General features: G+C 39.6%; 1 protein-coding gene across 6 annotated transcripts in view; it reads right to left on the bottom strand.

The window, feature by feature from the left end:
• Positions 1–26,140, bottom strand: part of Atp2c1 (ATPase secretory pathway Ca2+ transporting 1) — a 105,176-nt gene that overhangs the window by 26,424 nt on the left and 52,612 nt on the right. For all 6 annotated transcript variants that reach the window (XM_052187447.1, XM_052187448.1, XM_052187449.1 and 3 more), the window contains 12 exons: positions 25,428–25,517; positions 23,507–23,542; positions 19,592–19,653; positions 18,226–18,334; positions 12,732–12,887; positions 11,956–12,024; positions 10,986–11,061; positions 8,029–8,095; positions 5,358–5,482; positions 4,201–4,298; positions 1,992–2,087; positions 1,810–1,899 (listed from right to left, as the gene is read on the bottom strand). In XM_052187447.1, the coding sequence (XP_052043407.1) occupies positions 1,810–1,899; positions 1,992–2,087; positions 4,201–4,298; positions 5,358–5,482; positions 8,029–8,095; positions 10,986–11,061; positions 11,956–12,024; positions 12,732–12,887; positions 18,226–18,334; positions 19,592–19,653; positions 23,507–23,542; positions 25,428–25,517 (1,074 nt within the window). The remainder of the gene's footprint in view (positions 1–1,809; positions 1,900–1,991; positions 2,088–4,200; positions 4,299–5,357; positions 5,483–8,028; positions 8,096–10,985; positions 11,062–11,955; positions 12,025–12,731; positions 12,888–18,225; positions 18,335–19,591; positions 19,654–23,506; positions 23,543–25,427; positions 25,518–26,140) is intronic.

The following is a 26,140-nucleotide window of genomic DNA, read 5'->3' as shown; positions in this document are numbered from 1 at the left end:
TCACTGTTATGTGACACTTTTTAACAGACTGAAACATCCCATCCTTCAGGGAAGGTAAACAAATCAGAATAGCCTCAGCAGGTCCCTGAAGCTGACCAGACAGATACACTAAGGCCCTCCTCACAGATTAAGCAATAAAGCCTGCTCAGAGCCACTCTCACACAAGCCAAGCTACAAAGATGATTGAGACCAGGCAGTGGTCTAGAAGAAACAGAAACCAAGGAGCTGCCCAGGAGAGATCAGAGCCCCTGTCAAGGCAACTCACTCTCCAGCCCGTTTATCTGCCTCCAGGCTTGCATGGTGCTCAAGGGTTCCCAGCTCTTGTGCTGTGTCATGCATGCTGGGGTGGCCTTGGTGATGCAGCTGTCTTTGGGTCACTTCTGCATCTGTAAGTAATTCCTCTCTAGTATCTCTATAAGTAACCCCAATAAAGCTCATTGGTTCACCAAGCTGGACTTTGGTAGTATCTGTAGTTTGGTCTGTCATGTGTCCCCTGACTCAGATGAGTAGATTGCACTTGTGTGCACATGTACATGTGTTGTGTGTTTTCCTAGGTCCTAGAAAATTATTACATAACATCCACTACACTACAAATCATAACTACTAATGCCATATAGTTGTTCTCACTCCAATCCTTTGATCCCTTTGCCTCTTATTCCAAATATTCAAATATATTTTAGGACTATTAAAAAGTCCATGTTATTAGTATCTGTTTTCCTCAGAAATATGTTCAGAGTTCTCTTGGCACTTACATATCCATTGAATACAGTTTATTTAACAACTCCCTCTTTACCCAAACACCGCCCATCCCTTCCACGGTAGCAGATATCAGTCTCCACTCAGTCCACAGCTAGCTGCCCCCTGCTCTCAGTCTAGCTCCTTCCTATGCTCACTGAGCCCTTTCTGTCCTTGTTCTGCCTTTCCACTGTTCCAAGGACAGCAGTATTAATGCCTCTAGGAAGAAGCTAGTAGCTTGTTAAACACAAACATAGGAAATATCTCATACCTGATCCATATTTTCATTACTCTTATAAAAACTGTACGTTTTTTTAGTTATAAGACCAGATGATAGAGAAATGTAGCTTTCTATAGAGAAAGCATATATAGTCTGAAACTAGTGGGCAGTGGTTTATCTCTGTTACTGCTTGTCTGGCATAGGGAAGGCCCTAGGTTCAATCTATTATATACATGAAAAGAACGAGTGAGTGGCTGAGTACCCAGTGCTCATCATCTTCTGAGTTCAATGCTCCAGTAACCTGCAACTGCACGCTGGCTCTCAATTCCAGTATCGCATACAGAAGAATCCTGCTTCATTCAAATCTCAGTGCCTTATCAAGCTATTTCTAAAAGTTGGAGATTTCTGCTGTATAAATAGCAGGTTTCTCACTGTAAATGTAAAACTTAGGATGTGGGCTCAATCTGAACAGATTATAGGAATAGTATTTCCTCTCTCCCAAATACAGATTTAATAACATTGACTTTGAGAAATGGGTAATTTCCTACAATACAATAAGATTTGTTCATGAAGTTACTAGAGAATCTTATCTTTTACTAATATAAAGATACCAAAGTGTTTCAGAATGTTATCTTTTACTTATTTACAAGATTTTAACAGCAGTATACCTTGCAGTAGAGTAAGCTACACTAAAACTGTTCTATTCTGTATAGTGAACTGAGCTCCAATACCAGGTAAAAATAATGGAAAAATGAGTCTCACTGAATACCCTACATCACAGTAATGATGAATGTGAAAGGCCTTAGAGTCTGCTGGCAGGAAGATATCCCACGTGTGAAGACACTAAATCATACCTTCATTGCCAGAGCGATCAGCGCTCCCTCAGTGGGCTTTCCCATCAGAGTGTTGTTCCTGATTACAGCATCATTGCACACACAGCCCGCCTGAAAGAAACGCAAAGGAACTATGAAAACCCAGCACTCTGCTTAAGTTATCATGATGCAGCAAGTTAACTTTTTGAACAATATAATTTTACCTCAACAATTCTGCTAACAGCTGGGTTATAGAATCCATGAACAACATCACCATCAACAATCACTTCGCCAAACTGATTATAGCCAACTCCAGTGACCTGAGGAACATGAAGTGGAATTGTAACAAACAGTACATAAGACCTGATGGCAATCAACCAGTGCCCTAAGCTATATTCGTGCCATTTTCTAGTCATGCCGTTGGTAATACAATCGCTCAACAATAAAGCATATCTAAAATGGGTAATTTTTATTAGAGGACCAGAAATTTTATTTAGGATATTAATTAACCTAAAATGGTATTTTTTTGTCTGTTCAAAAAAATACATTATAAAAATACAAGAAAACCATAAAGATCTCTCTACATAAGTGAGCTCTACATAAGTGAGCTTAACTTCATATAACAGTATACTCAGCTTGAAAAAAAACCCTGAAGCCTACTACTACCACTGCTCTAACAGCACAGTACATGACCATCCCCCCCCCCAAAAAAATCATACATGAAACAAGCCAAAAATACCAAGTGGCTAGAATATAGCTAAACAACTAAATCAATTAAAATAATAAAGTTTAGAAGAAGGAAAAAATAAGTCATTAATGGCTAACATAAAATGACGAGACTCCGAAGAGAAACTTCTCTCCTATTCGCCACACCAACAAGCACAGGTAGCTCCAACCACCCTTCCGCAAAAAGATCACATAATGGCATTAGGGATCGTGATCAAACCTAATTACCTAGATTCAATAATCTCACTTAAGGACTTTGTAAAACAGACCCCAGGATAAACTTCTGTCAATTGTTTTATGTTTGTCTTCTTTGCTGAATTATCTAAAATTTTTAAATTCAGTGCCCTTCATAACTAATATTAAGAATATTCTAATCAGAAAGACTGCAAAGATTGGGAGGACCTAGAACTAGCCTCCTTCACCTTCTTAAACAGCACAACCCAGAGACTGTCAATAGTAAGCGTATACAGTCATCTGTCAGGTGTTCACTATGGCGTGGAAAACCCTGGGATGATCAACACAGGCCCTGCTCTTAACAACTCATCATCTCAGAGGAAAGAGGGAAAAAACAGTTAGCTGGGATAAAGACTGGAAAGCAAACAAACAAACAAACCCACATATAAACATGTATCATAGGACCAGTTCTCAGAAAGACTTCCCTGAAGAGGTAGGGAGGCATTCAGCTATTTTACACAGTAGGCCAGCAACACAGGTCATAGGAATATTTGTGTCACACAGAGAGAACTATGAAGCTAGTATGTTTCATGTACCATAACCAGGGGAGGGGAGAATAGCTAAGGCTGGAGAAGGAAGGAAGAAGCCGCACAGAGCCTTAAGAGCCACAGTTCACTCTTCTCAGCACAACAGAGAACAACTGAATCATCTTAACTTAGGGGTGACTGCTCGTGGCATTTCTATGACAGGTTCTCAGAGTACAGCGAGTGTGGGAACCCGTGGGGTATGGAGATAAGCCTGGTGGAGGAAGAAGTAGGACAGAGAGGGAGGTACCACAGGCTCCTGCAACTCCTTGAAGAGCCCTGATTCACTGTACACAGTAGATCTGAAGTGGATCCCAGAATCCCGCTGAGAGAGCACAAAGGACCCAAGGCCAGGCCTGTGGCTGCTTCCCCTCTCTTCACAGAAGTTTCCTTGGGAGTTCAGCCCCTCCTGGACAGGCCAGTCAGAGTCTGCTAAACAACACCTAGCGCACCCCTATTTGCCCTTGAATATGTAACCACACCCTAACTGGCTAAAAGGCTAACTATAAGCTTTTGTAATAATGGCAACGTTAGGGCTGTGCACTTAGGCTGCTCTCTGGAACCCCAGGCATCTTCACAGGCTCTATCTCCACTCCTCCCCCTCCCCTGTCCATGTTCCCATAGGAAACAAAGTGAATGCAGAAAGACCAACCCAAAGGCTGTATCAGAAGGCCAGGTGACAGACATGTCACATGGATCAGAGAGGCTGGCGATAAACAGCCGTCCAGGCAGGTTTAGTAGGTCAGAACCTGACAGGACTAGGTGATGAGTGATCAAGGGCTGGTTTAAAGATCTACTACCAAGGGGTCTAAGCTTCTAAATTATACACACAATGTGAACCTAGTAACAAAATCACACAGAACGAAAAGAGTTTGAAGGTAAGCACTGGACTTGTCAACATTTTAAACACTCAAGGGAAGACGACCTCAGAAAGAGGAAAGCACCGCACCTCAGCATGCAGGCCGTCTGACGTGAGGATGTGAGTGACAGTCATCTCGTTCTTCGTCAGGGTTCCAGTTTTATCTGAGCAAATCACATTACAGCAGCCTAAAAATAAATCACTGGGCGTCACCACAGCCTCCGAGGAAGACAGGTTACTTAGAAAGTAAGTCGACCTCCTGGAGACAATGCTCAGCACTCTGCGCTTTCAAGTCCCTGGTAATCATTTCTTACATTATGCCTGCTTCTTCATAAAAGTTTCTGAAGTCAGAAAGTGTTTACTTTTTCTTAGTTTCTACAACTAAGAATACATTTTCTAGGAAGTCTGGAAGATCCTGACATGTATACCCACAGAATTTCTTCAGTTAGGGCTTTCCAAGGTATAACAAACAAGAAACTGAATTTAAAGCATTTCTGGATAGCTAAATTCCTTTTAAAAGAAGTTTTGTGGTATTTTAAGAATAAAATTGTTATATCAATATAACCAGGACATACTTATTATTCTTAATATAAACAAAGTCAACCTAAACAGGAAATTTTGAGCTCTGTAATTATTAACTGTCAAAATTTTTTTAATAATTTTGCTCCAATACTTCATTCATAGTATGCAAACCAAAACATATCTAAGAATTAAAATACTTCACTGTTGTATAAAGATTGCTCCTGGGAAATGAATTTGTAATTGCCTATTTTGATTGCTTGGGTCCAGCATCACTATTATGTCAATACCGAAAAACAAAGAAAACAGTAAAGTACATTGGCTCTCTGTCTCTGTGGCTCTCTGCCTCAGTGGCTCTGTGGCTCTCTGCCTCAGTGGCTCTGTGGCTCTCTGCCTCAGTGGCTCTGTGGCTCTCTGCCTCAGTGGCTCTCTGCCTCAGTGGCTCTCTGCCTCAGTGGCTCTCTGCCTCAGTGGCTCTCTGTCCCTGTGGCTCTCTGTCCCTGTGGCTCTCTGTCCCTGTGGCTCTCTGTCCCTGTGGCTCTCTGTCCCTGTGGCTCTCTGTCCCTGTGGCTCTCTGTCCCTGTGGCTCTCTGTCCCTGTGGCTCTCTGCCTCAGTGGCTCTCTGCCTCAGTGGCTCTCTGCCTCAGTGGCTCTCTGCCTCAGTGGCTCTCTGCCTCAGTGGCTCTCTGCCTCAGTGGCTCTCTGTCTCAGTGGCTTTCCACACTTACCCAGTGTTTCAACAATAGGCAATTTCTTTACAATAGCCCTTTTCTTCACCATTCTCATAACACCGAGGGCTAGAGTCACTGTGACCACAATAGGCAGACCTTCAGGAATTGCAGCTACAGCCAAACTGTAAGCAATAGATACACAGTATTAAAAAGTAAGTTTACTAAAGTTGTCACACAATAATTTCTATTCTTACTTCTTAACACTAATATTCTGCTCTACTTCTGTAACCATCATTTACTTTTTTTCATTTTTTTGTTTAAAGACCAATAAAGGCTAAAAACAAGCAACATTTAAAATGATGTGGGCCACTGGGCCTCCTGAAAGGTTAATACATGCACCCTTCTGTCTCATTTGAGCAGCGTGGAAACAAGATCTCTGCTCTCATGCTGTCCCTAGCCCTTAATAAAAAAAAAAAAAAAAGCACATTGTCATTTATAATCCACACCTAACAAGCCTTTACAATCTCTCACTCTCAAGTCATTTTGACAGTGTATACCTGATGTGGGTAACATGCTCTGGTACTCCGGAACTCCAATTAATGAAGCATAAAAAGATTTCAAAAACATTCCTAACAAGTCTTACAATCCTGGCTTGACTTTGATAGTCTTGGGGTTTTGTTTGTTTGCTTGGGTTTTTAGGTTGCTTTTTACTTTGTGTGTTAGAATCTCATTGCCCTGGACTAGTTACAAAGTCAAGATCCTCCTGTCTCAACTGGGTGGCAGGCATGAGTCACCATACACAATCAGCCACTTCTGCAGTTGTTTGATTAGCAAGCAAGACTTGAGAAAACTTAGTGGAAAAGGACAGTCATATTTTACATTACTGTGAAATATTTCTGTTCTTAGAATTTTGAAACATCAATTACAGTGGTAATTTTCCCGTTTATGCATAACATTTCTTTGAATCACTTTTATACTCAGACATTTCTCTACTTACGTATAAACAGTGTAAGTGAACAAAACTGAGCATCACTAAAATGAGACAACACCATCGTATATTGCTTTAGAAAAATTAACAGTAGCATTGTTGGCGACATTCTGTGGTAAAGTCCTTGCTGCAGAGGTACCTGGAGAAAGGCCCTTTCCATGTTGTCCTTGGAAGCACACAGCTCACTCACCAACTCTGGAGTTTATAGCCCTGATGCTTCAATTACATGGCTAACTTCACCCATTTTAAAGCCCAAAGAATTTCTATCTGGTTTTCTGCATTCTCTTTTGTCTGGTAATTGTTTAGTCAATTTTCTGTCTTTTTCCTCTTTGCCGTTATGGTGCAAAACTCAGGAATTCTCACCTTTATTCAATGAATGCCTCAGAAATTACGTGAAAAACAAAACACCCTACAAAGATCATCTCTAAGATTTCTCTTATACTTCGTCACATGGTAAGGGGATATATTGGTCAAAATCAAACATAAGATACTGATGGTTCACTCCACCTTCCACTTCCAGGCAATCCATTCCAACTACTTTTTTAGTCATTAACTTTTGGTACATACAGAAATAACTGTTAATTCTTAAAATAGTAAAAGAAATTTCAAGAAATGAGAAAAATTATATCACTAAGAATTCCTTCATGAATCAATTAATAATAATAAATGAATTCATAAATCAATATACCATAGTATATTGTGGATCCAATAGCCCACAATTTTTATTCTATTTTTTTTTTTGGAATGTTGACATATCCTAGAGAAAATAATACAACGCTGAGAATGCTTATAAACAGAATGAGTTTTAAAAAGGAGTGGGGCACTGGAGAACTGCATTTGGCCTTATATGCTGGCAGCAACTCAAACGCATTCCCCATTTTGATTCCCTAGGCCACCTCAGTGCTCCTAGCACACACACACTTGTTTTAGCAGAGTCTCGGCTCCCACTTCCATCTTTCACTGCATCACAGGTGCCTGAGAGAAGGCATCTCTTTTCTTCCTATACAGTTCTTCTAATCTACTCAATTTGTCCTTTAGTAATAAACACTGACTGTTCCACCCTGGTCCACTGCAGAGCGATGCTGCTCAGGAGCTCTGTCTGCCCCTGGGCTGCCTAGCTGAGTGACCTGGCTTACAGGCCCATACATCATCTTTGCCCTTTTCTCTTCCCTTCACAAATATCCTGAGCATGATATTTCCTGAAACTATTCTTGTTACTTTTACTTCATTCGAATTTTTTGTTTTCTCAAACTTCATATTCAATTTTTAATTTCAACAATCAGGGTGGTTCATTTCTAGAAATTCTTTGTTCTCTAATGCTTTTCTACCTCAGCCTTTCCCTGTTACATGGATGACAAAAGATACTTCATGTTTAGAGATTTTCTCTTTCTTTGGAGACTGATTATCAAATTAATACTGTGTGGCTTTCTATTTCATAGTATGAACTTTTAAGCATACAAAGTTTGCCTTCTTACATAGGAAGTGCAATAATGAGTTAACAGTCCAGTCATCTAGTCTGCTTCTTCTCCAGTGACAAAGAGGTTGTCATTTTCCTTTGACATTACTTCAATACATGTCTTTTGTGAGGCAAATATTATAACTATATGTACACTCTATATACATAGAAAAAGGATATGGCTTTTGAACTACTGAGGTAGAAACACTATATTCTCATGAGCTCCATATAAAAACTGATGTCCATAATGAAATGAGCATGACTGTACAGACATTAGAACTTACCTGACACTAATAGTGAACATTTCCAGAATGTCTTTTCCTAGTAGCCAGCCGACCAACATGATGATCCCTACAACAAAATCCAATACTCATTTTCTTTTTTCTATATAATCACCTACAAAAGCTATAAAAGGCAGATTAACAAGCTCAGGATACATAAATAAAGTCTCTTGACAGAGAAGAAAAGTGTATCAGATCACAATGGAGGTTTATAGAAATCAGTAAGCAAGAGGATTCAAGTGACTACTAGTAGCCGAAATACTCCTACTGTCCCACTCATCTCTCAAAACAAAACTGACAGTTCACAGCACTGACAGCCTTTTCATACGATGAAATTGGAGGCAGATCTATAAAACAGATAGGTACTATCAACATATATTTATCAACTTTGCAAACTTAATACTGAATTAAACTATATAAACCAATACACAGACATCACACATAGAGTGTGTACTTCATATGAAAGTATATTTAGGACTACCTCAAAGAGACTAAAATCCTCTTCAACTTATCAAATTCACTTAAAAAACACCGATAAATAACAACAACTGAATAAAACTGAATAAACTGAGTAAAAGGAACATCAGCTAAAAGCAAGACCATTAGCTCCCCTAACTTCCAAGGTGACAAGTGATTACCAAAAAAACAGGTATTTTAGGGATTGTTTCACCAAAACTTTGCAGGGGAATGATTCCTATAAAAATGTATTAATGACTTGAAAAAACTAAAAATTATAATAAAAACAGTGAGAGAAGTAGGAAAATTCTACATTAAAATTATAAATTAATATATATATATATATATATATATATATATATATATATACACATTATTATGATAAAGATTGTCATTTCAAAACATCAAATGATGGGTTAAAAAATTAATATTACTGGGATAACTTTGTGTAAGAAAGGTCTAACTCTAACTTAAGCTATATAATTTTAAGAATATTTTGTTTAAATTTAAAGGTGCTTTTACACAGTTCCATGCAATTTTTGACACCATCTCTATACTACACAATGTTTAAAGCATACAGCTTTCTCCTTAAACAATTACCATTTCATTCTGATATTTTTGTTTAAGAATTTCACACATATATACAATGGAGCCATTTTCCAACACACATATTTCCCCCGTAAGTCTTCATTTCTTTTATAACCCACTGAGCCCAATTAGTGTTGTTCCTATCTATGGTGTAGAGCCATCCACTAGAGCATGGACAACCGACCAGGGGCCACACGTGTGATGAGAACTGACGCTACAGAGCAATCAAGACTGCCCACAGCTCCTCAGTTCAGGGTGAAGCTTCGTGAGCCCCTTGCCCTAGTCATACCAGAACGACGACAACTGGCTTCATCTTGTGTAGGCCTCGTTCAGGCAACTACTGCTGCTCGGAATTAATGACTGCAATGACCCTGCCACCTGCTGAAGACACTATTTCAGACTCTCATAAGATTTCTGCCCTCTCTTCTGCAATAGTCCCTAAACCCTAGTGGTAGTATGCCATAAATGTCTCATTTAGGGCCGAGCAGTTCAATGGCTTCCTCTGCACTTTGACCAGTTGAGTCTCTCTACTAAACACAGCCTCCCTATCTCAGAAGAAGTGCGAGCTGCACCCATCTACAGGCATTAAGTATTCAGAAGGCAGCCAGATAAAGTGTCCACTTAGCACAAGAACAATAGGTTCTCCTCCAAGCCTAGGACCTCCATAGCCTCAGGATCTTGGCTAGATTCACAGTCCCAAACATATGCATCTTGCTATTAAGCAAATAATCTTTAAAGGAAAGAGTTAAAGTAAGCAAGGCAGGGTGTTACGCAATCCTAACCTTTGGGAGGTATAGAAAGACCTAGAATTCAAGGACATCGCTGACTACACAATAAGTTTGAAGACACCATGGTCTACAAGTCTCCATGGTTAAAAAAAAAAAAAAAAGAAGAAGAACATCATTATGTGGAAGTGTATTCTACAATAAGCATTTGACTAGCAAGTGTAAGACCCGTGATTCAATCACCAGTACCAAAACAAAAGCAAAGCAAAAGTTTAAACAAGAAATATTAATTGATAGTATTCTTAAACATCTTTATAAATGTGAACACAGGAGATTCCTAGGATGATCAAAACCTATAATTACTGAGACAACTGTTACCTTAATAATTTTACTTCTAAAAATGTATCTGAATGAAATGAACAATGGTTACAATGTGCTATTAATGATCTGCACTGGAAGAATATGTCTATGACTTAAAAACAATCAGAAAATCTAAGTAAAAACCTGAAAAGATGCCTGATTAGAAAACAGATTACTATACTGTCTTAAATCTGCTTTAGGTAATTATCATCATAATGACAAGATGTTTATGATAGAATATCTGAAACAGTAAGAAAGAAGGCAGGCAGAAGGAAAGAAGAAAAGAAGGAAGAAAGGAAGCGAAGAAAGAAGGAAAGAAGCAAGGAAGGAGGACGGGGGAAGGAGCAAGAGAGGAGAGGAATGGGAAAGGAAAGGACGACGACGATGACAGAAGAAGGGAGAGAAAACAAAGAAGAGCCGCGGAGAGTAGCATAGCTAGGAAGACAGATGCTAAATGTCTAGGGAAATGCTCACTGACTGAACATAGGAAGTACACAATTCTGGATTTTTCTGTCTCCAGAGTGGTTTTATATTTTAAAAAAATAAGTACTAGGCAAAAAGGAAACATGGGAGCAAGATAATTCTTCCCTCCACATTCAAAACAGAAATCCCCAAAGCCAATGAAATGGCTCAGTGGGCATGGGAGCTTGTCAGCGTGTCAGACAATGTGAGTTCAATCCCTCAAAGCCACGTGGGAATGGAGAACTGGCTTCCACAAGCTGGCCCCTGGCCTCCAGACATGTACACGTACATTTGTAAGATCAATAAATATAGAAGCACACACAAAGAAAGCCCAAGTAAAAAATGTATACATACTCACTCTTCTCTTACCTATTATACCAAAGGAGTAAAAAGACAGCTGTTTGCCTAAGAGGTCCATGCTCTTCTGCAGAGGGGTTTTTGGTGCCTTGACAAATTGAAGAAGATTGTCACAATAAGTTGAATTGAACACATCTTCCAGGTGCTGGGAACTCTGCAAAGTACTTGAAGTGCATGCACACTCCTGAGTTAAGCATACAACTCTCCTAGAGGTTAACACTTGCACTTTCACTGAGGAAACGGAGTTTCACTATGCTCACACAGTGCAGGCCATGCATCCCACTGAGTTAAAAATATCTCCTGCACTTCCCATGACTTCATTACACTCAGCTGTTCCCGCCATTTCCAAGCATGCTAGTGACGGGTTAATGTTTTATTCTGTGCCTTCCTGAGCTGCCTTCTCAGTCATCTTTCACTGACAAGCTTCTTAGTCCACATTACATCATAAACTGGAATCTTGGGAGGTTAGCTAAGAAACCCAGGTGATTTTGGAAGGTCATAGCTGTTACAGGATGCAATTTTTGCATACACAAACACATACACACACATAGTTGTGTTAAAAAAACTTGGGTAGAAGAAGTGATCTGAGTTTTTCAAAAAAGCACAGCAACACCAATCCTGGGGTAAGTGTCCACAGTGACAGAACACGTGCTCAGTACATCCTAGACATCATGTCAAATATCCGCCCAAGTAATAACAGAACCAATCCTGATAAGGAATAAGACCTATCTAAAAATTGGCTATAAACCTCTCTTTAACATAAACCATGAGTAAAAATAAACAGCACTTAGAATAATCACAATGTAATCTGAGACCCTTTCAATTACAGGATTCAAGCCGTGTTTGTAAGCGAACATGAAGGGCAGTATCCTGAAGAAGACATAATTCTCAAAATCTATCCATGCATCTATAAATGCCTTTCTACTACTTAAGATAGAAAATCACAGATTTCAAACAAGCCATCGACATAGTAAATACTCACTTCTTCTGCCTGCATCATCTTAAAGACCTCTCCAAATTCAGAATTTTCTCCTGTTCCAATGACAATACCCTAGAGGGGAAAATGGGGAGATTCATTTCTATTTAGATGGAATCTCTCTAACTAAAGAAAGAAAAAGGGAAGGGGTGGGGAAGAGGTGGAGAACAAAACAAAGGTCTTTTCCCTTCCACTCTTTACTCTTACCTCCAGACCTGATATAATTTTTCTTGAATCCCTTTACGAATTTACATGTTCGTGTTACTCTTATTAATATTTACTCCTTTAAAATACAGACCCTAGAAACAAACTGACCTGGATGTGAGGCTCAAATTTTAATATGTAAATGTCTTATACTCAATAAACACTTAATGCTGCACCTTGCAGTCCCCTACTCCACTCCCGCTCCTATAAATGACAGTGACTTGTGTGTTGGTAAAATATTAGAAACCAGAAAACAAAATAGTTGAAATACATCATTGGGTAAAAAATATGTGACCAGAACATAGTATTATATTACAAAAAATAAAAATAACAAAGCAAGGAAGTTGGTCGGAAGGGTAGCTCAGCAAATCAAGGCTCTTGCTGCCAAGATGGATACCTTGCATTTGAACCCTTGCAGCTACACAGGTAGAGACAAGTGACCCCACAAAGTTGTCCTCTGACACCATGCACACCCATGGTGCCCACATGTCCATACATACACACAGATATCTTTAAAAACAATTTTTAAAAATTTTTATTTAGCAAAGAAACTGCTTTTTTCAAGAGAAAATGATCACCTTTGCTTTGCCACATCGAACCAGTGTCCCCATGAAGGCGATGTTACTCCTCGATGCAAGATCTCCATTAGTAGCAGCTGGCTGAGGAGCCGTCACCTTAGAACACGGAGCTGTCTCTCCCGTCAGGCTAGACTCATCAATGGAAAGATCCACAGCCTTGAAAAAAAGTGTTCCACAGTCTAAATTTACAGTACATTTCGTATCTCAAGAGTCAGTGACTGCCACTTCTTCTAATGTTCACATTCTGGCCATTAGCTACACCTTGTTTTGTAGTCATTACCGTAAGACAAAAGATCAGCTCAGTATAACCATATGTGTTAAATGAAATCAACAAAATCTGATACACAAGACAAAGAATGCTTACCATAGGAGCAGGTTTGTCTAAAATTCAAAACACAACTGAGCAGCTGAGACCACAGCTGTGAACCCAAGTCTTCCTTATAACATGTCTGTTTACTTTTGTCATGTCTTAAAGTGCTCCCCTTTCTAAAGCACAGAAATGACCATTTTAGGTAGGAAAATGTTATTTATATGACCTAGATGTTTCTGACAGCTGAATCCACACAAGACTATACTCCAAGCAGAGAAAGCCCTCAGAGAGTGTAGTACCAGACGGCTGTGCTGCTGACAGGGACAGTCAGGCCAAAGACCAGAGTCTCAGCCTCCTGGGAATGACAACACCTCCTCCAGCACCTGCACCCTGGGACAAGCTCAATCTGAACCCCAGAAACCTCATACAAAGTCAGGCCTGCGGGCATGGAGCCTCGGGCTCGCTGGCTGGCAACCAGGGACTAATCTGATGCCTCAGGGTCCAGTGAGATGACCTGGCTCAAAACAACAAGGAGGACAGCACCTGAAGAATGATGACCTCTACAGTGGATGTGCTCCAAAGACACAAACATGGGCATCACACATATATAACACATAAAAATATTTTAAGATCATTTAAAGTTGATTTTATCCTTTAATAATTGCTAGAAATGGCTGACTTTCTGACTTGAGTGCTTGATGAAGAGAAGGTTCCTGCAATTTTGATAAGTAGATTTTTTTTTTAAACATGCCTACTTATCTGCCGTCCCCCAGACAGACTCTTATACTACCTACCAAAACCATAGTTAAGAAACACAGCCTTGGGGGCGGGAGAGATCACTGAGAAGAGCACTTCTTGCTCTTCCAAAGACCCAGGTTGGTCCTCAGTACGGCAGCTCACAAGGTTCTTTGACTCCAACTCCAAGGAATCTAGCAATCTCTTTCAGCCTCTCCAGGCACCAGGCACACAAGTGTTACACCAATGAAAACAAGCACCAATATCCATAAAATAAAATAATAAACTTAATTTGTTTTAAAAAATCTTAATTTAAAAAAAAAAATCTTAATTAAAAAAAAAAATGGCTGATCTTACCAGAAAGAAATTAAGTGGCAAAAACATTCTGTGAGGAAGCTTAGACATCAACCTGAGACTAGAAAAGGATAACATACTCAAAGAAGAGAAACAAGAAATATAATTTATAGAAAATATCAACAGAAATTGCATAAGGAAAATAAGTAGAAACCTAGCAGCTGAAGCTGGATCTACAGCAGAATGGGAGAATACCTACCTATGCTGCATGAGGGCTTTGGATTATAAAAGACATGATACAGGTCAACCAATCAATATTTATTATATCAGCCAGACACTGAAAATAAAAACTTAATAAAAAGTTGCCCAAAGGAGGGTCAACATTAAAATTTCAAAAATAAAAGAAAAGCAATCAACAACCTGAAAGATGAAACAATTAAAAATCATCAGACTAGAGGCTAGAGAGATGGTTCAGAGGTTAAGAGCACTGGCTATTCTGCCAGAGAACCCAGGCTCAATCTTAATTCCTAGCATCCATTTGAAGGCTCTGTAACTCCAGGACCAGAAGATCAGATGTCCTCTTCTGATCTCCGTGGGCAGCAGGTATGGACCTGGTGTCCAGGTATGCACAAACAAAAAAAAATATCCATAATAAAACACTTTTTGAATAAAAATTAAGTAAGAAATCACTAGTCTAAAGAACAGAATGAAAAATATAATAAGAAAAGGAATGGAGTTAAAGGATCTATGTGTGAGTCACTCATCTACGTGTAAGACACTAACAAGCAAACAACATGTTTCAAGCATTCCAGAAGAGAAGAAATGCAGACAGGTAGAGAAACTATCTGCATATATAACGGTTTGCAACTTCCCAAATTTGATGAAAAACCCAAATCTAAATAATCAGGAAGTTCAACCAACCCCCAGTGAGACACACTATTAAGAAGAAAAAAATGTTCTGACCAGGTAGATGACAAAAAAATCTTAAAAACAGCAAGAAAATCAAGTCTTATCATTTATAATGGAATCACAAAAAATTAACAAGTAATTCTTATCAAAATCCGCCCCCCAAAAAAAGAGGTTTAGAGAACTGGCTCAGAAGCTGAGTACTTGTTACTCTCCCAGAGGACTGGAGGTTGCTTCTCAGAAATCCACTAGGCACATTTCCTTGTGAGGGGATAGAATGTACTCTCCACACCATTTTTGAGGTAAAGTTTCTTACTAAACTAAAAGCTCACTGTGATGATTAGTGTCCTCAACTTGACTGAATCTAGAATCTCTCAAGAGATGGGCTTCTAAGCATATCTATAGGGCAGCAGCTCTCAACCTGTAGGTCATGACTCCTTTGGGGGTGGTCGCATATCAGATACCTTACATCAAATATTTCCATTATGATTCAAAACAGCAATGAAATAACTTTATGATTGGGGTAAACAACATAAGGAACTATATTAAAAGATCACAGCATGAGGAAGGTTGAGAACCACTGCTGTACGGTAGGAGCTTGATTACATTAACTGAGATGGGAGAACTACCCACTCCGGGTGGCACAATTCCCTAGACAGAGGACTCAGAGCTGCAGGAGAGTACAGAAATCAGAACAAGCTGAGTGCTAGCGTGCATACACCCACTGCTCTCCTGCCGCTGCTGCTCCAGGCTCCTGACAGCTTGTCTCCCTGCCATGATGGACTATAACCTTGAACTGTGACTTAAATTGTTTTTGTCAGAGTATTTTATCATAACAACAGGAAAAGAAACTAACATATGGCTCTGCTAGCTGGCCAGCAAGCGCCCAGATCTGCCCATTTCCACTGTAACTATGTGACTCCAGACATATGCAATCATAGCTTTAACTTGGCTTTGGGAAACTTCTAGCTTACAGTACCCCAACCCACACAACTATCTCCAACTATTCCTAGAGAGCATACTTCTTAAACTATGGGTCATAATCCATGTTGAGATGATATTAATTTTAAGGGGTCATGAAAAATCCCAGAACATCCAATAACCAGAAATATGTTCCACATCAAATGCATAGTGAATCCTAGATGTTTCTGATAGGACTCATCCATGTTGAGTTGTGCACTATCACTGCTACCTGGCTCTAAACACACATGAACTTTGTACTGTCTATACAATCATACCAAATATCATCTCTAGACATGGTCTCAGCATTTATGAATTAGAATGCCTTTATTGTACATAGAACGTTTTCTGCTGTTACATAAACACAATGGTTTACTAATGAAGAAAACTACTCTCATTCCTTAATAAGTAGGTATCAAATCAGTACAGGTTTGGATTGAAGTTATGTTAGATGCTTAATTTTGAACATTACTATGGGAACTGTTGAGTTTTACAAAAATTTGTTTCATGAATTTTGGCTTGGGCTTGGGACAAAATGTTCAATAGTTTCAGAAATAACCCTAAACATACTCCTGCCATTTTGTGCTATGTGTTTTTGCAAAGTGGCATTCTCAGCATTAAATATTATAAAATGAAAATAATGAACCATTCTGGAAAATGTTCAAGATGTTCTGTGTCTTGCAAGATCAACTGCTCAGGCAGAATTTAACTCTCTTTTTTAAAAGATTTATTTATTTTTATCTTATTAGTGTAACACCTACACTGGAGCACTACCTCCATGGAGTCCATCCTGGAGTACTTATTCTGGCTACAAATTCCTAAACATCTTGCCAAAACCGTAATACATGGACTACAATAACTACTGACCTCCACCCTGTACTGCTCACTTCTCAGCCAGAGAAATACGAGAGTGGACCCGTGATCATGGAATCTACCTGTCTGTTTCCTACCATCCTAAAGCAGCTAGCTTCAAAGACAGAGGGGAGGGGACCACAAACACATTCCCACAGAGAGCAGGACTGCCATGACATAAGTTACAAATCAGAAGAAGCCCGTCTCTTCCCTACAAGCAACCTTTCAAATATAAGTGGACTGCACTTACTATGCACAGATTCATAAAACAAAAAATTATGTGGCAATAAAAAGTAATAAAGTACTAGATAATGTGCCTGAGACAATGTTAGGTGAGAGACAGGGAAAAGCCTGTATATTATATGGTAGTATTTAGATTGATGAAATATTGAGAATAAGCAAACATACTTTAGTGTTGAAAAAAAAAAAAGGACACAATGAGTGCTGGAAGAGAAGGAATTGTCTCTGGAAAGTGGTGACTATGGCAAGGGTTACACACCTCAGAATAGAATAAAAACCACTAAATATTACCCTTCAACTGTGCATTTCATATGTGAATTATATCTCTGAACGTATGGTGGCTTCAAGCCTATGATATGCTGACAAAGGAAGGGGCAGCTTGACCTATACTTTAAAAGCCAGCCTGATCTATATTTAAAGAACTCATTTAGAAGAACCTGCCTCAAAAATATAAACAATGGATTTTGAATGACTACAATGAGGTGGTTGAAGCAGCACTTTGGGCAGGAACTGGTCACATGTACAGAATCTCAAACCATCACATCCCAGATGATTTCTATGCATCTCCAGAGGAAGCATGCACTGTTGGGCAACTCTGCCTCTTACTGAGAAAATAAAATACACATTCAATAGAAACCAGACTTCCATTTTTCACTTTGCTCTAAGGTAGCCATGGGATATTCTCAGGTGAAGCTGGGCAGCGTAGTACCCAAGAGCTGAGTCAGACATGACTCATGACGCCACCGTGAGGCAAGGGCACCTCCACCGGAATGCTCCCCGAGGGTAGCCCTCTTCCCTTTCCTGCTCCACACTGTTCTCCATCACTGTTGCTGTTGTATGAGGCACTGTTTGCAGCTATGTCAGAAGTCGTGTCTCTGCTCTCAGTTTCTATACTCTTTACCTCCTCTGACCTGACTCTTCAGATCATCTTGGTCCGTGCCTAATAGAGTCCCAAATCAACAAAATTCTATCATCTCTTTCTGTCGGTACAGTAACTAACTCAGATTTTCATAAAAGTATGCTAACTGACCAAGTGGATACATCTAAAGACTTTGCAGCAGAAGCAGCTATCTTCTAAGGAGGGAAACACACTTATGCTTGTCACTATTTCAGGCAGAGTACTAAACATTTCAAACAAACTACATGTTAATCATTAAAGATGCTAAATTCATTAATATCCACGTACCCTAAACTTACCTCAAATAAGCGTAAGTCTGCAGGAACTCTGTCCCCCACAGAGAGACAAACTGTGTCACCTGGAACCAAGTCTCGGGCAAGTGTATGCTCCAATTTTCCTTCACGCACACTGCAGCATGAAACAGACACCATCATGGTAAGAAAACCATACCGTTTCTCTTTAAAATTACATTTAATTTCAGTGACTCTGTCTGTGGCTAGAAAGATGGATGGCTCAGTGTTTAGAAATTCTAGCACAGGCTGCTCTTACCGAGGAGCCATGCGTGGTTCCCAAGCACATGTCAGACAACTTACAACTACCTGTAACAACCACCAGAAAATCCAACACTTCTGTCCTCCTCAGACACCTGCACTCATATACACATCATGTAAATCTCTCTCTCTCTCTCTCTCTCTCTCTCTCTCTCTCTCTCTCTCACACACACACACACACACACACACACACACACGTGATTTTAAATAAGTTTAAAAATTAATCTTTAAAAACAAAATAAAAACACTAAGCATCATGATATATTCTGTTAATCCCGGCATTTGGGAGGCAGAGGTAGGCAGATCTTTGAGTTTGAAGATGGCCTGGTCTACATAGCAAGTTTCAGTCCAACCAATGCCATGTACTAAGACCTGTCTTTAAAAAATCAATCAAATAAAGAATCAATCAAAAACATTAACAAACCCTAAACCATAGGCACTTGATTAACCGTCACGGTGGGGGAGGGGAGCTGGCAGAAATAGCCGGCCACTGGCTAGCTATTCAGAACCGCGCACGCGCAGAGACTGTGTTGAGATGTGTTTCATTATGATGCTTCATCATCGCTGAGAGGAAGGCTCACCACGCACTCATTCCTGCACATAAGCAAGTACCTAGGGTGAAGCACTCAATCACAAGGGAACCCAACTGCACTCAGTACTACATCCCTGCCCTCCTACAGGAAGATACGAGGCAGAAATACAGAGAATCCTCAGACATTCCCAGAAGGACCAAATATATAGGGGTAGAGAAGAGCCTGCCTCAGACCCTGTGGAAAGTGAGCGCCAACGTCTGAAACATTTCTCTGACCCGCCCAGGTTGTGTCATGCCCTATGCCTTAACTCATGCACACACACACACACTCACACACACACATACACACACACACACAAATTAAAAAAGAAAAAACCTATTGAATAAAGCTATCTCAAACATCAATAGCAAAATGTTTCTACACTGACCAGAGCAATTTTTTCTTGTCATTTTCAACAGTTTCTCTCTCTCTCTACACACACACACACACACACACACACACACACATGCTTATTGTACAACAATGTTACAATTCAATTTCTATTTTTTAAGATGTAAAACTTTCAAATAAAAGGAGCGTACCAATGGCATTCTGGTGGCACAAGTTTACTCAATTCTTCTAGAGATTTTTCTGAACGATATTCCTATTTAGACAAAAAGTAGAACTTAATATTAACAAAATCACTTATAAAGAAATTCAAATATGTATGGTCCTTTTAGACTAAAATATTATTCTAAAATTGTTGCTTAAAATTTTCTCCCAATTCATATCTTGATTTATTTATCCTTATATTCCTAACCCATAAAAATTTGTCCCTAAATTATAGTAATTAAATAATTATGAAAACTAAATATTCCCAATTACATATTTTAAAAGTCTAAGATTGGGTAGAAGAAAATGAAAGCCAATTATTGCATCCCAAGAGTACACAAAAAGTCAAGTGAGCCTTGTTTTTAAGATAATTTTACATTTGGTATTTAGTGACCAAAGAAACCAAAATCTTAATCTGTATGTAATGTTTGCTGTGAGGACTTAAGCCCACACTAGCTAACTAGTTCAAAAAGAACAATGACTGAACCGTTCTGACCCTGACTTTTCCTGGCAGCCTGAACTATAGGGAAGGGAAGTCTCTGCGAGGCCCAGGTGCTGTCTGCAGCCACGTGATCTTCCACACACAGCAATGGCTCAGACACTCTCTCCCTCAGCAGGCGGCTTAGGCCGGGGCTCATCAACAGCTGTGCTGCAGGCTGCAGCTCCTAGGCTACCCTCACCTCGTGTTTGTACTGTGCACGCTAATGTTTGGGTCTAAAGTTGAAAGGATAAGGGAGGGACAAAAGCAGAAATGAAAATAGATAGAGTTGTGAAATGTCTGCCATGCTACCCATCACCAACCGCCTCAAATGAGAACGCGAAGCTACACAAGAGCATCTCAAAGCTGCGTCAGTCACTCCCAAGACAGGCCGCCGAACAGAAGCAAGAACGTAAGACACTCAAAGTTATTAGATAGTCCTCTAAGTACACCAACCAGAGTGAAGAATTTGCAAGTTTTACACAAAAATTCTGTATAGGTAGAAAATACTGAGATTACAATGGAGTCTCTAGTAACTAATCAAACAGAAGCAACCAGTCTTTATCTCTGCTAAGCTATTTCAAGAGGTACCATTCATATGACAGTACAGAACAGCCAGAGTGTTGAAGGGCTGGGCAGAAGGGAAAGTGGTTTGAAGAATGGTTTCTAACTTGTTTGTAAAATAGTTTGTTGCTAAAAATTTTAGACATATTTGAGGAAAGGGATCAAATCTGCATAAAATAATTAATTTAAAAATGAAGCTTTTCAGCCGGGCGGTGGTGGCACACGCCTGTAATCCCAGCACTCTGGGAGGCAGAGGCAGGCGGATTTCTGAGTTCGAGGCCAGCCTGGTCTACAGAGTGAGTTCCAGGACAGCCAGGGCTACACAGAGAAACCCTGTCTCGAGAAAAAAAAAAAAATGAAGCTTTTCATAATTTTTGAGGCTTTTTTTAATTTCCCATCTGCTGTGCTTTGAAGGTAAAATGTCCCAGAGGTATAGCTGGCATTTGCTATTCAATAGGTTCTTCTTTTTCCCACTCTTTATCTCCGCACCCCCCACTCCATTTCACCCCTTAACACTAGATAAGAGAGAAACAAGGACAAAGGGGAGAGGGAGGGAGGGGGATCCCTGAATCTAATTTATTTCTTCTTGCTTCTTCTTTGAGCATGACTACTAACAAACTGCAACCAACCTCTCTGAACAATCACCAACCACCAACCCCACTTACTGGGGCTCTAGCATTTATATACCTTCTAAAAAGGTCCTAGAACACCAATGGCCATACAACTGCAGAATCAGTCTGCATCTGCCAAAACCATGCCTATGCTAGAGCATGAGGCAAATCACAGTTGGCAGATGCAGACTGGCAGAAGCAGCCCTCATCTGGTATTAAAACAAAAACACAATCTTGTAAATTTCTGTGTGTTTTGTTTGTTTTTTATTAATCCTTTTATTTGTTTGCCCCTACATACGGGCTCACGTGTGTGGATACTTGGTCATCAGATGATGGTGCTATTTGATAACTGTAAATCTTTAGAAAGCAGAGCATCATTGGAGGAAGTTGATCACTAAAGCTGACCTTGAAGTTTTATACTCTAACCCACTTGCTGCCAGCTCTCAACTCCCTACCTGCAGACTTAAATGCAAGTGGCCACCTCAAGCTCCTGCCTCCTGCCACCACAACTTCCCTAAACACTTTCTCCCTAAAGTTACTTTTTATGTCAAGTATTGGATCACAGCAGTGAAAAAGTAGCTGATACAGCATCAAATAAAACTACCATTGATATTTCAGCAACAGATCCCAGGTCCATTTAAAATACATATCACACTCTGTGTAAATCTCCATATTGGCTCCATATTAAACTCAAACTCTGTTGGGTATGTTGAGGATAGGAACTCTTTATTTTCCAAAGAGGGCAAGTTGCTGGGGTTTTCATACAGTGGCAATACCTACATGGACTTTCTCACACATCTAACACATTGACTAAGATCCAAGGGGAGTCAGGAGCCATAATGTAGGGCTGGGGCTATGAGCCGATTCCAGCATAATCACACCACTCCCTTTGGTGCAGAGAGTAGCTCCCTAGATGATGTTAGAAGATGACTCACCCTTGACCCTTCAACCTCAAGAAGAACACTGGTGGGTTACTAGAGGAGCAGAGACTGAGCTGGCTCTCTACACTCAGTTATTACAGAACAAATAACTTGCTTTGTCAGGAACTACTTCAAGACACCAGGGCAGGGGCAAAAGGAAATAAATTATACATGATTTAAGGATAATTACAATCACCGTCTTAAGAATCAAAGCACAGGGGATAGAGAGATGGCTCAGTGGTTAAGAGCATTGACTGCTCTTCCAGAGGTCCTGAGTTCAATTCCCAGCAACCACACGGTAGCTCACAACCATCTGTAATGGGGTCTGGTGTCCTCTTCTAGTATGTCTGCAGACAGCTATACTGTATTCATATACATAAAATAATAAATAAATCTTTAAAAAAAATCAAAGCATGGATCTCAGGATATTCAGCATTATTACATTTCTCCCTACACTACATTATTCCTTCTACTCTTATTAACAATATTCAAAGTGAGACCTGATAATATTTAGAAGCTTCTAAAACATACATAAGTTTCAAACATTTAAATGAACATAAAACAACCTTCTAAAACTAAGCCTGCATATTTCTTAACCCCACACTTGTTAACCTGACACACGGCGGAGTGTTTTCACGCTTCTCTTCTCTGTCCCTCCTGTTTTCCTTTTCCCCTCTTCTTTGTTCAATAGTTAACATGTGGCCCATATTGGCCTTGAATTGACAATCCTCCTGCCTCACCTGAGTGCTGAGAAAGAAGAAATCATAAGACAATCTCCAGATTATTCAGAATAATCTTCACCCCTTCTGAGCTAAATAAGAAATTTTAGAAGGGGCATAAAGGATTACCAATAATGAAAAAAGTAACTTTTAATCACCAAACAAGACTAATAAAGTTAGGAATTAACACAGTGAAAAGAACACTTCTAACTAAGAGAACTCCCTCGCAGTCATCCAGGAGGTTTTCTTCAGACTAGTCAACTGCCTATTCAATTCCACACTCACTTTTTGTTTCTTCACTAGACTTAGCCCTAATAGGTACCTGCCCAACTTTATAACTAGAAAAAATTTAAAATGTAATGGTGTATTATACTATGGGTTTTTGTTCCCATATGTTTCAGTCCAAAAAATGTAGGCTCTGTTCATCTCACTAAATAATCAAAGCAGTGCCTTCTCACACATCTCACAGTTGGCTATTAGCTGAAATTATTTTAAAAATAATAATTAGGATACACACTACCATCCATGTTATTTTACATAAGTCACTTTAAATTGTTTTTAAATAATCAACTAATATACACACCACTTTGACCTTAGGAAACAGACCTCTCACCTGAACAAAGGCCACAGTGACGACAATGAGGATCGCCTGGAAAACAGACAGACAGCCTTTAAACCAGACATTAGCAGGAAATGACCTCCAGCCACACTGTGTTTCCCTGGCTCTGCAGTCCCAGGAGAATGAAATCTAGCACTAAGACTAGCAAGAGAAGAAATCAATCTGCCTTAGGGCCTGAGGGAGAATATGAGTTTAAATAGCTAACCATCCTCATGACAGCTTCCAAATCTTTCTGAATCCACCCAAGTTGTCCCAAATTAAGGACTAGCTTTTTGTTTATATGGATAACATCTGCTACAGGTGACACATTAATTACTTGTTTAATTCCTACATACTAATTTGTGGAAAGAATTTAAAAATCAAATACATATTAACACAAATATATATAAATAAAAAAAAATAAAACTGGGGCCGGGCAGTGGTGGTGCATGCCTTTAATCCCAGCACTTGGAAGGCAGAGACAGGTGAATTTCTGAGTTCGAGGCCAGTCTGGTCTGCAGAGTGAGTTCCAGGATGGCCAGGGCTATACACAGACACCCTGTCTCAAGGGGAAAAAAAAAAAAAAAAAAAAAAACTGCTGGAAAAGCTGTCATCTCTCTCCCCCTAATGCTAATTTGTCAACACCTGGTAAGCAAGGGCTGTCTCTTCTGCTGAGCTAAACCTAGACCCTACTTTTCTACAGAAAGCTAGAATCTAACCAATGTGCTAAGCAGAAGCAGCATATAATATGGGAATTTTCTAATAAACTATAAGCTTACAATCTGCCACATTAAAATCTATTATCTACCTATCTTCTTTTCAACTGAATCCATTGACCTATCTTTTATCTACTGAAATTTGATAATCTCAAACACCAATCATTTGGGAAATATTGGTTCATCTAGTTATTCAAGCACAAATGCTGGCATACTTACTAAATTTAAATTTGTTAAAAATCATTACTAAAGCCATTAGGGTTTTAAAAACCGGGAAACTATCATTGTATTGTATAAAAACTTATAGTAACTTGAATAGCTACTTCAAAGATTATTCTTATCATTAACGACATCATTCTTTTAAGTAAAAGGCTTGTTTACCTCACAACTGCTCTTCCTTGCAACAACTAGTCTCTTCAGTTTACACACGCTTCCCAGTCCTTGTAGACTATTAAAAAGGTTCTTCTCAAGAGCAAAATGTTTTCCCACTAATTATTTATTTGCTCACTTTACATCCTGACTGTTACACCCCCTCCTCCTGGTGCTCCCCTCATTCAGTCCCTCCCCCAATACTCTCCTCCCCTTCCCCTCTGAGAGGGTAGGGGCCCTCCTGGGTATCCTAACACCCTAGCACATCACATTTCATAAGATTAATGTTATTCCTGTCAAGAACATTCCAGACACTCGAGAAAGGGCTTCCTTCACTATGCTGCCCACAATGCCCTGGGGCTTGCTCTCCCCTCCCCCACCTCCCAAGTGGCATGGCTGGCTTTAATGCTGTGCGCTCCCATTCTGAGAGCAACAAAGAAAACATGACTACTGATACAACTTAAAGCTACTTCCAATTGTGCTAAAGCTCAAACAGTTTTATGTATCATAATTTTTGTCAGTATTATTAAAATAGTTTTGACATCACAGATTCCCTGATTAGTCAAAATATTTTCAACTGAAAAGCAACAGACATTTTAACTTAACTAGAACATTATAAAATAGTTCCTGCCTGTGAGACTGACTGCATACCAGTAAGCACATCTACCTGGCAAATGGGCACAACAGCACAGCTGAGCCCAGGAGGGCAAGACCAGCCTGCGCAACAGAAGGAGACTCCACCACCTCAAACCAGAACAAAAGGCAACCACCACAACTCAAAGTAAAACCCAAACTCAATTTATAAAAATAACCAACAGGTTAAAACTTTAAAAATGAAAGACTTTTCTTACCACAGTGATACTGACGGCATCGTCAAACTGGCGCATTAAAACGCTGATGACTGCGGATGCCAGGAGTAGCATGATAAGTGGGTTTTTAAACTGGAGGGTAAATGCAGACAAGTCAACACTCTCACATGAATAAATTCTGCTTTATCTCAATCTAGGCTTTGTTCTTAAAAAAAGGACATCTCTATAAAATTACCAGAGTCTATAGGTGGTTTATTTTCAAGCAACGAAAAAGTTATTCCTTAAAAGCTACGTAGCAGTTCTGAAAAAGAAAATTAAGTATCAATCTAGAAAACAAGGCACGCGCACCAGTACACGCACATATTCCCGCCTTCCTAAGGCTTCGGCTCTGCTGCCTGGTTAGCCAAGCGCAGGGACACAGCCTGCTCATTCCCTGACAATGCTGTCACATGAAGGTGGAGAGCCACTGCTCACAAGGGTCTGTTTGTTTAGCACACCAAACCTTCCGAGTTAAAACTAGTCACAGAATTATCCAATTTTTTATACTAATGTAATTATTACTAGAATTTTTTAAAGCTACAGTAAGCCTTTGCTAAAACTTAAGAGAAAGGTACTTAGGAACAGCCGTAATCTACTGTGAGCCTGCTATTCCTGAAGTCACCACCAATGGAAGCAATGGAAATTATAGTTGATAAAAAAGAAAATACAGCTTATGCCCTGGCACTTGGGATGTAATTACACATTTAATAAGTCTT

Source organism: Apodemus sylvaticus, chromosome 7, assembly GCF_947179515.1.
Source record: "Apodemus sylvaticus chromosome 7, mApoSyl1.1, whole genome shotgun sequence".
NCBI classification, from domain to species: domain Eukaryota; kingdom Metazoa; phylum Chordata; class Mammalia; order Rodentia; family Muridae; genus Apodemus; species Apodemus sylvaticus.
The sequence above is the reverse complement of the archived record's forward strand: the minus strand, read 5'-3'. Positions and strand labels throughout refer to the sequence as shown.